The sequence below is a fragment of the Hemitrygon akajei genome, chromosome 23 (genome assembly GCF_048418815.1).
Source record: "Hemitrygon akajei chromosome 23, sHemAka1.3, whole genome shotgun sequence".
Lineage (NCBI taxonomy): Eukaryota > Metazoa > Chordata > Chondrichthyes > Myliobatiformes > Dasyatidae > Hemitrygon > Hemitrygon akajei.
The window spans coordinates 57,805,270-57,817,962 of NC_133146.1; the positions used below are offsets into that span (position 1 = coordinate 57,805,270).

Genomic DNA, 12,693 nt, shown 5'->3' on the forward strand with positions numbered 1-12,693 from the left:
CTCCTTACAGGCAGCCACCAAACAAAGAAACCCAATGAACCCATTAACAAAAAGACCATCAGGCACCCAATGTACAGAGAGAGAGAGAAAAACAATCATTGTGTAAATAATAAAGTAAGCAAACAGCATTCAGAGTGAAAGTGAGTCCATAGATATGAGACTTGGAGCAGGCCTCAGCTTCAACCTCAGTTCAACACAGAACTGAGTAAACATCACAGGCAGCGAGCAGAACCAGCCCATAATTGGCAGATAAGGCTGAATTTGGGTGATTGGATATATTTTTAACAATAAGGACTTGGGTCCTGAAGCGTTAACATTCTTTCTCTTTCTACACATATTGCCTGACCTCCTGAGTTCTCACAGCATTTTCTGGTTTTACTTCAGACTTCAAACATCTGCACAGTTTAAAAAAAAAATTCCATTTGCTGTCAAACTGTCTTGGTATCAAGACAGCTGCCAAGAAGAGAACTGGATATAGTTTGGTGTTTGCTTTTTATGGAGATGTTTTGTGCTCATCTGATTGGAATATGATTGAAAGATGGGTGGTAGGGCGAGGTGAGTATCAAAGAAGCGAGCATCAGCAAGCTTTTGCTCGTAAGCCAAGGGGAACCGTGAGAAAGAAATGGCAGGTTTTAAGCAGGTAATTTGTGACCAATTTATAAAACTTGAGCTTGTGGTCACCAGGTTAGTTCATGCTCAAGGTAGATACAGATTGGCCCATTTTTTCCTCTTTGGTTAACACGGGAAAGAAAAAGAGTGTCAATTAGTTCTTTTAATGGGTGAAATATCTGCATATCGAGTATTCATTCTGCCTTGGATTACACCCATTGTTCATATGAGGTCTCTGGTACTGTGACATTGGCATTTTGCTTACTTGCTGATCCTTGGTGCTATTTTAACTTTGTTTTCAGGTTGCAGTTTAATGCAAGAAGCCCGTATATGTGAGGTTAAACTACTTTTCAGTGTCTTGGCCATTAGGTCTGCATATCCCATATGATCAAATGGACTCCACGTTCACTTCATATGAAGATTTAGGCTCGACCAGCTCTTACTTTTTTTCTACACACTTTAATTTTTAAGAACTTAATTTGAATCGATTTCCTTGCCAGTTAGCATAAGGCCTTTTCCCTACACAACATAAATCACAATAATGACCTGGGAAATGCCAAGTGACTGGTAGCTGGTCAGATTCTTGCACTGCTATGAGGCAAGTTAGGCAGCACAACGCTTTACAGTACCAGTGAACCGGGTTCAATTCCCACCGCTGCCTGTAAGGAGTTTGTATGTTCTCCCCTTGACCGCATAGGTTTCCTCCAGGTGCTCTGGTTTCCTCCTGCCGTCCAAAGATGTACCAGTTGGTAGGTTAATTGGTCATTGTAAATTGTCCTAAGATTAGGCTAGTATTAAATCGGGCGATTGCTGGGCAGCATGACTCGAAGGGCTGGAAGGGCCTATTCTTCGCTGTATCTCAAATGAATAAATAAAGTCCTTCAAAGGATTTTAATTATTTTGGGATACATGTAAAATTCTTGGGGTGGGGAATCCAATTTATTGCACTGGCGAAGTTTTAAGGCAGTCTCCAATTGCACCACTCCAAAGCTGCTCACTTCATGAAGCATTATACTGTAATCCAACAGCGACCTGCACTTTCACTGAATCCCCTACAGCTAAAAGGAGACCATATTTTGTACTGGTCACAGACAATTAAGCCGATCACACAACTTGCCCTCTGTTTAGGCTTGTGGTGGCTGTTCATTTTTGCATTGTTAAAGTTGATCTTCGATCTTATCTGCAGTATATTGCTCGGTTCTGTTTAATTCGTGAGAGGAGAAAGGTCATTACTAGTTTTGTTTGAACCATTTTCCAAGAAGATGCCATGGAAGAGCTCCCCTGTATTCTTCACTTGACACCAATCCAGATCATTGTGCAGCATTTTAGGCCCCGTGTCAAGCCATGTTTGAGTGCAGTGGTCTTCAATTATAATAGTTACAGATTGCAAATAAGTCCCTGTTAGACTTAAAGCCAAAGGTCAGTGTCCAGTACCAACTGTGGCAAATCAATTTGAACCATTGGGGTCGTGGACACATGAATGTTTAATTCAAGTGGAGTGGAGAATCGAGACTGGCAATTTACTTGGTGCCTTGCTCAAACTCTTCTTCAGGCAGTGCAGTAACTTATTATGATAGTATAGGATAGAGCAGGGAATTTGGGAATGTTAATCAGTTCCCTGTTTTTGGCTTGGAAATCAGGGAATTTTTTTTCCGGCCCTTTGAGTCATGCTGCCTAGCATCCCACTTATTTAACCCTAGCCGAATCACAGGACAATTTCCAATGACCACTTAACCTACTAATCAGTACGTCTTTGGACTTTGGGAGGAAACCAGAGCACCCGGAGGAAGCCCACTGGAACATAGGTAGGAACATACAGATTTGCTTCCAGTAGATACCAGAATTGAACTCTAAATTCTGACACCCGGAGCTGGAAAAGCATCATGCTAACCACTGTGCTACCATGGGCCCTGCCTTTCTCTGCCCTATGAATCATATCAGTTTAGAAGTCTATGTGACAACTCCATAAGTTCAGCTGCCCTGGGAGTTAAATTATGTGCACAAGGGGATAAATAAGACCTCTGCCCGCAGCTTTGATGAGAATATGAGCCAAGAGCATTATATGGCAAAGGGCTTCCTCGGCCTGTCACTGTCCATTTTGTGTTCATTTGTATTTGTCTCATCTTTACCCTTTTTAGTTCCATGAGTGTCCACAGCCAGAGAATACTGTGCTCAAACAGTCATTCCTTCTACATGCAGATGGCAGTTGGGTAAATTAGGAGTGTGTTACAATTGATGCTGATCCATTCCACCCGTTTTTCACTTTTACCACCAGCCACGATGGTGGCCGATGAGCACAACCCCACAGTGGGACTTTGGGGACATGATTAGAGCGGCGCTGTTACAGGGAGTCAGAGTTCGGAGTTCAGTCTTACTCTGTAAGAGGTCTTTGTGCATCCTCCCTGTGTGGGTTTTCTCCGGGCGCTACAGTTTCCACCCACGGTCCGGAGACATACCTGTTAGTAGGATAGTTAGTCATTTGTAAATTGTCCTGTTACTAGGCCAGAGTTAAATCGGAGTTGTCGGGTGCTGGGTAGTGCGGCTCAAAGGCCCAAAGGAACATATTCTGTACTGTATCAATAAATTAGCGAACAAACAATCAGACAGACTTACAGCACGTGTCCATCCTTCCCCTGAAGGAAAGGCTAGACTAGAAACTTCAGTGTGATTGCTTGTGACTCAGTACCACAGGAAGTGTCAGTAGCTCCCCTGGGCCATGGAGGAAGCTGCTCTAATCGAGTTAAAACCTTGCCACTTGAGTTGATGATGCAGCTCAGTCCATGCATTTTCCCGCTTGCTAGCTTTTCTTTCCCCCCCAACCTTGCCTCCATTCATTTTCCTTGCTCATGCATGCTGCTTATCTAATTTCTTACTGCGCCTTTTAAAAAAAAAATCAACTCCAAGCTGGGTATCAGAAAGGAAAAAAAATCCCTTAAATTTAGGACCATTACTGTGGAGGCATTATAAAATGTATATTGTGCCTTTAAATGAAAAGTCTAGAGAAGGAAGCAGTCGTTTGTTGCAACTAATTAAGCCATTTTCTGCCTGCATGATAAATAAGTTCCCTCACCGTTTTCATATCAATAATTAACACCACACAGGAGCTGTCGAATTGAATTTCGAACATTTATTCTGGCCTCATGCGGCCTTGACTGCCCTGGCTGCACCCAGGTGAACATTATTGTGTTACAAACTGTGATGCTTAATGACACCAGGCAAGAGGAGGAGGATGCTGAATTGTTTGTGGGGAAAATGTGGTTTATTGTCTCTTGTTGACCCCTTCCTTATGCACTGCGATTTATTTGGGGGCATAAACAGCCTCATAGTGAATCAAGTTGCTTCATAGTATACAATGCGCAGTCTGCACAACATACAATATGTGAGGTTAAAAAATTGGTACTATATGGTACATAATGTGTGAAATTGGTATCAGAACTGTAGTAAGGTATTTTAGGCCCTCAATAATACAACAGAGTTGAAGGACTTTGAGAGAATCACTTTGTAACGTGATAAAATTGATTCAGTAGTGGCAATTAACTATGGAAATACTTCATGGTATGGTATTTGGAATAGGGCTATTCATCTATTAAATTTGTAGTTCTTGTTTTCTTGCCTGACTTCTGGGTCGCTACATTATCTATCGAATGGTGAAAGGACTGGATAGGGTGGATGTGAGAGGATGTTTCCTATGGTGGGGGTATCCAGAACTAGAGGTAACAGCCTCAGAATTGAGGGGTGACCTTTTAGGGCAGAGGTAAGGAGGAATTTTTTTTAGCCTAAGTGGTTGAACCTGTGGAATGCTCTATCACAGACTGCAGTGGAGGCCAAGTCCATGCATATACTTAAGGCAAAAGTTGATTGTTTCTTGATCAGTCAGGGCATCAAAGGATATGACGAGAAGGCAGGTGTGTAGAGTTGAATGGGATCTGGGAATAGCAGAGCAGGCTTGATGGGCTGAATGGCCTAATGTCTTGTGGTCTAAATCAGTTGTTTTTGTTGACCAACTTTTTGTACTTCATTGTGAACTATGAAGCATTTTCACTAATGTTCAACGTTCTACATAGTCCAGACGTGAGACACTCTGCAGGACATCAATTGTTGGTGACTTGGTTGTATTGCCTGGCTGTTACAGTGAGACATTTAGTCTGGTGCCTCTGTGTGATTACCCAGTTATTTCACATGTCTGTCTGCAGTGGATACGGCTCAGTCCATCACAGGTAAAGCCCTCCTCATCATCGAGCACATCGACACGAAATATTGTCACAGGAAAGCAGCATCCATCGTCAAGGACCTCCATTAGGCTATGCTGTCTTCTCATGGCTGCCATCAGGAAGAAGTTACAGGAGCCTCAGGACTCTCACCACCAGGTTCAGGAACAGTTACCACCCCTCAACCATCAGGCTCTTGGACCAGCACGGATAACTTCACACAACTTCACTTTCCCCCTCACTGAACTGTTACATCAACCTATGGACTCACTTTCAAGGTCTTTTCTTCTCATGTTCTTGATGTTTAATACTTATTTTTTTATTTCTTTTTGTATTTGCACAGCTTGTTTGTCCATCTGCTGGCTGCATTGATTCTCCTGTGTTTTTTGTAATATATTGAGTATGCTTGCAAGAAAATGAAACGTGGGTTGTATATGTATGTACTTTGATAATAAAATTTACTTTGAACTTTAGTCTGCTGCCTCTTTATCATCGTCCAGTCATTTCACTTGGAGAAATGGTCAGAAAAGCAACTTTATGTTCAATTGTTCATTGTGCCATGTCGTATGTCATGGGTGATCATGGTCGTTGACCGTGATTACTCTTGGCAAATTTTTTTTTTACAGAAGTGGTTTGCCACTGCTGTCTTCTGGGCAGTGTCTTTACAGGACGGGTGACCCCAGCCATTGCCTGGCATCAGTGGTCGCATAACCAGGCCTTGCGATGTGCACCACCTGCTCCCATGGCTTCACATGACCCTGATTGGGAGGAGGGGTCTCTACACCTTGCCCCAAGGGTGACCTGCAGCCTAGCAGAGGGATGGAGTGCCTCTAGTAGAGACAGAATTAACTTAATGTATATGCTAATAAAATACATTGTGGATGGTAGAAATCTGAGCTAAAAATGGTAGATGCTGGAAAGAATCAACAGGAAAAGTCTTTTAGCTGGTGTGGTAACTCTGGTTCTCTTTCAATGATGCTGTTTCATCTGCTGTCTGTTTCCAGTACTTTCTCTTTATATGCCATGCAAATGTCAGGCATTTCGAAAAACAATATATTGCTGTCTAGAAATATGAGATTAAAACTGAAAATGCATAGCATGTCAGGCAGGGTTGTGGAGGGAGAAACTGATTGAACACTTCAAAGTGATGCCCTTTCCTCAATAAGGTAGAGGGGCTGGTGGAGGTACGAGGTGGCATTGAGGGGAAAGGAAAATAGTAAGCAAAATTAAACTTGAACGATGGTTTGCGACGGTAGGAGACGAGGAGAAGAATGGTGGATCCAGAGGATGTCTAGTTGATAATTGTGGAACTAGTATCTGAATTGATTTAATTTGTTTGAGAGTGGAAAACTGGAACGTGCCCAGCTGTGAGATGAGATGCTGCTTCTTGATGTCTCGTTGAGGTGCTTTATAAAATAGAACTAATTATCACGTTGTGAGGTCACCTGGACAGTAGTTGTTTGTGAAACCTTCAGCTCCAGGGCAGATGTCATCAGCGGAGTTTTGCAGCTAATTGTGTGATGTACTGATGTATTTTTTTTTGTGTGCATCACACATTAAATGACCTCGATAAATGTACTAATGGTGGGCAGAAGTTGACTCTTAATAAGTTAAGGGTATTAAAAGGTCTAATGAAAGAGTGTTTTATTTTCTTTCAAAGTAGCGACAAAGATCACTGGGAAAAGGGAATAGGTTGACCAAATCCCGTAGAAGGCTTGCTGTTTGTGTTGAATGTAGGACCTACTACCAAGCAGATAAGATATGGAGGCTGTGAGACTTGAAGTTTCTAGAGTATGAATGGGGACGGAACATGCATCAATCCAGGCTGTGGGGGAGAAAAGCAAAGATCCCACCGATTTGAGGATAGTTATGGACTTCTGCACATTTTGAAACCAAATGTTACAGACAGTCAACAAAAGTAGGAGCTGAGAAAGTGAATTAGGAATGAAACAATTGCTCTGTGGAATTGAACTGGGAAGTTCATCCTCTCCTAGTGTAACTCCCCTGTCATCTATCTTGTGTGTAATAATGTACACAGGACTTACTGCAGACTCCCTAATAGCGATCAGATTGATGAGAAACCTGGCCTTTGTTGTCCGTGTACTGTAAACCACGAGTACGTGGTCAGGAACTGTGACAGAAGTCCCCGATGGGACACAAATTTAATTCTGACTGGACAGCACAGAATAAGAATGGGCACTGTCCAAAACTACTCTGTTTTAGCTCTCCACCCCCCCCCCCCCACTGCCATCCATGACTTCTGCCTCCTCCCCTCTAAGTGGCCATGTGTTATTTGGCTTCTAGTGGGAGAAGACCACAAAAGCAATTTCTTTTTCCCACCACTGCCTGTAAGACATTGTTATGTTCTTCCTTTGACTGTGTGAGTTTCCTCCTGGAGCTCTGGTTTCCTCCCACAGTCCAAAGATGTACAGGTTGGTAGGTTAATTGGTCAATGTAAAACTGTCCCATGATTAGGCTGAGATTAAATCGGGGGTTGCTGGGTGGTGCAGATTGAAGGGCGAGAAGAGCCTGCTCTGTGCTGTATCTCAAAAAATAAATAAATATCCCGATTTAGCAACTCTTGACACGTTTTTGATGTTATGGCAAATTGAGCACCTAACAGTATGACAAAAAAGTTGAAATCCAATTTCTTGGCTAGGTTGTCACCAACTCAGCATATATCCTGTATGATGAGTTGGAGCTGATGAAACCACCCCTCCCCGCCACTTCTTATGAGAGTGATCAGATTTAGAATGGGGCTAGCATGTCCATACTTGTAACACAAGAGGTATTAAAAGAACAAATTTGTGATACAATTTGCAAAAGTACTGAATGAATTCCTACAGAGCTAAATGCCATGGAAAGGGTCAAATGAAACTACACTGTTTTATGGGAAAACTCTTTAATTCAGATTTGTGTGAGAGTTCACTCAAAAGGGCTGGTCACTCACTATATATCAAATATGTATAGGAATTATGTAAATGCATTTTACTTTGTATTCTAATTGTTGAGTTATTGAGGCACAAATATAAATAGTCTCTGATCTTAATATTTAATAAAAGTTGCCAAAATTATTTTTAAATGTTGAGCCATTACCAATAAGGTGTAAAATCCAGGTTGTTGAAGGCTTGGCGTGCATTAATTTTAACAGTTGGCAACTGAAAATTAAATGGACAATGGCATATCTAGACATAACTATGCTAGGAACTTTTTTTGTATCCTTCACTTTTGAGTGTAAACTTCTGTTTCTGCATTTATTTCTAGGAATTCCTAGACCCCCGCATCCGTCAGACATTTCTCCCTACTACCCACTCTCACCTGGTACCGTTGGCCAAATCCCCCATCCACTAGGATGGTTAGTACCACAGTAAGCAGTTCCATTTCTTTTTTCTTTTTATTCCTTTTAATTCTTGTAGAATTTTGTATGTTACTGTGTTGTCCAATTATTGTAATGAGCTGTGATTGGCTACTGGGTACCCACATATTTATTTGGGCTTCTCCCTTGGCAACTCCTGTCAACACTGGTTACTATGACAAAAGGCTACAAATTAAGGACTGTTAATTTAATGTTTTCTTACTGAGTTCTAAATACCAAAAGAGGCCCAAAGCAGAACAGCGGCTCTTTGATTTGATGTATTTTATTTTGGTATAAATTTACATTCATTATTGCTTTCCTTTGGATCTGTAGCCCTCAATTATTGTGATGGCTCCATTAAAGCAAATGCCGCTTCTTCTTTAATTATCACAACAAAACACCTAGTTTTAGCTTGGGGAGAAGGTCTCTGTTGACATTAGCAGAGGTTATAAAATTTAATTAGCTGGTTCTATCAGATTTAGCACATTAAAATTGTTCTTTATTTACGTCCTTTGATCCTGGCTGTGCAATCAACAACATTTTTTTTGTTCTGGTTCAAATGAGAGCGAGCTCACAACAGCAGAAGTTTCCAGTTATTTTTTTCCCTTTTTCTTTTCAGGCAAGGTCAACCTGTTTACCCAATCACAACAGGGGGATTTCGACACCCTTACCCTACTGCACTCACTGTCAATGCTTCCATGTCAAGGTGGGTACTCTTGGTTTGGTGACAACCAGAATTTTTTTTTATTAAGCCAATAACCTTCCAACCATTTTCTCAACAGCCTCTTTTGTTTTACATCAGTGTTGGCCATTTGTTTTTATTGAATGAGGACACATTGTGTCCTGTTTTTCTGAATGAATGTTTGCCGTGTGGCATTTACATTGATCTTGTCGTGAACGAGCAAGCTGAATGCCATTCCGTAACTAAATGCCATGAATGAACCTGCAAGTGATGCGATTGGAATGGAGCCTTTGCTCCAGCATCATTGTGAGACCAGTTCATTTATAATGTACACAAATATTGACTGGTTTTCAAGACTGTGAGTGGTAAAATATTGTCCCCAAGGGAAGGCGGAAGTGTCAAGAGCATGCTGCAATTATTACACACTCTACATCAATGTTGGAGCCCGAGGGACAATGTTTTAGTACTTTCAGGCAGCAAAATGCAGTTAATATTTATTATACCCAGTGGGCAGAGTCACTTATTGCTACTAGAGCCACACTAAGTCAGTTCAGAGAGCAATAATCTTCATTCTTGCATCACAGGTTAAAGGCCACTTTAACATTGAATTACTGAGAAAAAAGTCTGCTCTTCCACTTGGAGGCGTACAGCTCTTTCCATGGAGCCAATTGGCAGTGATGTTAAAGCACTTTAACGTTGTGCATTCACGCCACAGACTTTGATATCCAAAAGTAGGCGACAATTTACGGCAGCTATTGGCCAACACTTCATTAGACTGGTGGTCCAAACAGGACCTATTTGGCCTTTGGGCACTTGGGTAAGGGGAGGGGAGGGAAATAGAATTTACAGTGATTAGTTCCACTCAGTAAACATTTGGATGCCTTGAAGGCCTATTTGCTTTTGGATCTTGGTAGCACCTTATCTAGCGCATTGCACAATTCAAGTTAAATATTACTCTCTGCAATTACCCACCACAACATTTTGTATCCTCCCATGTCCAGACTGGGTGGCGTGACCTAAAATGATCCTTTCAGGGAAACAGGAGTCCGAAGTGTAGCAATGGATAGGCCTTAAACTCTTACTTCAGCTTGAGATCTTGTTCCTGCTTTTTCATAAACTATAATCTTGCCCATACAAATTACCAACAGCACAGAGGTGGGATCAATAAATAATTGTTCTAACACAAAAAAATGTAGAAAGTAAAAATTAAGTTTTAAAATATTGAGTTATTTTTGCCTACCAACACGTAGCTGCTCAGTTGTAGTTGGGGTTAACAAATTTATTATCTTAATTTTCAACAGAGTCACTGGCTTCAGACAGAGTATTATCTTCTGCTAGTCTCTGGAAGCCATTTGTTCAAAAGCCACCCAAAGACCAGTGTCTGAGATACTCTTTAATTTTAAAACTAAGCATTTGCTTATCTGAAGCAGCCAGCCAATTGTAATGTCTACTGGTTCAGTGTTGGTGTTACCTATACCTTCTTCGGACACATAGCGCAGAGTAATGTGGAAACATGCAGTATTCACAATATAGGGAGCCAGACTGATCTCTAAATTATGACATAGAAGACAGTGAGCTCAGTCACATACAGTACTGTGTAAAAGTCTTAGGGACATGCATTAGGCTAGGGTACCTAAGACTTTTGCACGGTACTGTATTTGTCAATGTGGAGCGGGAGAAAGTTTCAAAATCTAGCAGGTGCAAAGGATGCTGGGAATGGTGAGGATGGAGCATTGCAGGAGGGATGTAGGACAGGTGGCAGAAAAGGAGTGCCAGGGGTGGGGGGTGGTGATGCGGGTTCAGACACACCCAGCCCTGAGACACCAGGCAAGGTAATTTGATTCCTTACGATCAGTTTATTGATAAATGTAGAATGTCTCTCTGGAGCTTCCTGCTCCCTCCATCCTCACTTCCCCTTTTCCCAACCATGATTCCCCTCTCCCTGCCCCCTTCCCACTCTCAGTCCACAATAGAAACCCATATCACAATCAAGTTTATCATCACTCACATATGTCATGACGTTTGCTTTTTTGCAGCAGCAGTATAGTGCAATACATAAAATTATTACTGTACTGTGCAAAAGTCTTAAGTACATATGTATTACTAGGATGCCTAAGGCTTTTGTACAGTTCTGAATGTAGGAAGGTGGTTGTGAAACAGAAATAGAGCACTTAGCTTTATATTAGCTCAATAGTACAGTATTGTGTTATTTGGTAACTGGAAAGATATAGCATACAGTACTGTGCAAAAGTCTTAGGCACCCTAGCTATATGTACAGTATGTGTCTAAGGCTTTTGCACAGTACTGAATATAACCATCACAACTACTCTTCATAATCACAATATTTTCCAAATTCTTAAGTGAGTTTCCTGCCTGCAACAGTCTTGACTACTTTAAATGTCTCGAGAAAACCAATTGCATTGGCCTTGCGCATTTAAGATGGCACTTCACTTCAGAGAAATGTGCAGCTAACCCGAACCGGAAAAGTTTCCTGTTGCTGCAGTAAGGAAATTTGTAGGGACAGGAGCCACAGCGGGAAAGTTATCCCAAATGTTCACTTTTGGCAGAGGACATACCAGATTGCAAAAGCAGCAAAATAAAATATTACAAGTGAACGTGAAATAACAACGTAATATTTCTAATTGAGAATCGAGTCAAGTCACTGACCTAGTTTTGTTGTGTTTCTGATTTGCGATGGCAAGTTTTAAGACTAAAAGCATTAATTTTTGGGCTGCGCCATTGCTTTGTCCCCAGAGTTGAGGAATTCATTGTAGACTAGCTATGAACTTACTACCAGGTACAAAATGTCACTTTTCACAATGAGTTTATCACACGATTCATTTTGGCATGAGTCGGCTCTTAATTGTATGTTCGGTTTAACTAACTCCTGCCATTTTTACTGGTGTGAAAGCACTTTTACTGGCTAATGTTAAGGCACAGGCAGTGTGTAAATAAGGAAGCAGATGTGCTTTCTTAGATGTGGTACCTGCCGTTTTACCCCCGCCTCCTCAGGTGGTTTTCACACAGAGGCACAACGGAACAGAACAAACAATATTATTTAGGATTGAGATACAGTCCTTCCCGCCTTTAAGCCACGCCGCTCAGCAACCCACATACTAATACAGGACAATTTGCAATGACCAATTAACCTACCACCAGGTAGGTCTTTGGACTGTGGGAGGACATCCAAGCACTTGGAGGAAATCCACGCAGTAGCAGGAAGAACATCCAGACTGCTCACAGGCGGCAGCGGGAATTGAACCTGGGTCAATTCCCACTGATACCATAAAGCGCTGTGCTACCGTTCCACCATGCCGTGTCTGGCTACATGTGTCGTGTATGTAACCAGACCCATTGCAGCTTTTGAACTGCACGGAGTTTTGAATGTGCGTAGTTGGTTTCTCGTTCTGGAAGCGAGCTGTCATGTGACTTCACAGCTGTTTCCAGCTTAATCAGAATCAACTCACTTCCTTTGGAAGCTTTTCCATAATGGAAGCTGGCTATTAAAAGCTATTGCATGTCCTTGGTGGCTGTACCAATGCATTCTAACTCAATTCAATTATTGAAAGATTAGAATAGAAATTAAATTAGGTTTGGAACTATCCATTTGGCCATCTTTTCATGTCCTCGATTAGTCTGTACTGTGTAGCTGATTAGTAGCACACTAGTCCTGACCTTATGCATTGTGTCCCTATACACCTGGAGCTACCCAAGGAGGTAGCAAGTGGAACTGGCAGAATTATTCAAAGCAGATCTAATAAGACAGCATGCTCTTAAAGGTGTATTGTCATCACGATACATAAGCACATACTTATTCTAATCACATTCCTCACACAATC

General features: G+C 41.6%; 1 protein-coding gene across 44 annotated transcripts in view; it reads left to right on the forward strand.

The window, feature by feature from the left end:
• Nucleotides 1-12,693, forward strand: part of tcf7l2 (transcription factor 7 like 2) — a 191,809-nt gene that overhangs the window by 162,735 nt on the left and 16,381 nt on the right. For 40 of the 44 annotated variants that reach the window (XR_012096141.1, XM_073027738.1, XM_073027742.1 and 37 more), the window contains 2 exons: nt 8,082-8,184; nt 8,792-8,878. Coding sequence is in view for 43 of the 44 variants with exons in the window: in XM_073027738.1 (XP_072883839.1) it covers nt 8,082-8,184; nt 8,792-8,878 (190 nt within the window). In the remaining variant the exon portion in view is untranslated. The remainder of the gene's footprint in view (nt 1-8,081; nt 8,185-8,791; nt 8,879-12,693) is intronic. The other 4 variants (XM_073027745.1, XM_073027733.1, XM_073027735.1 and 1 more) reach the window with 1 other exon arrangement.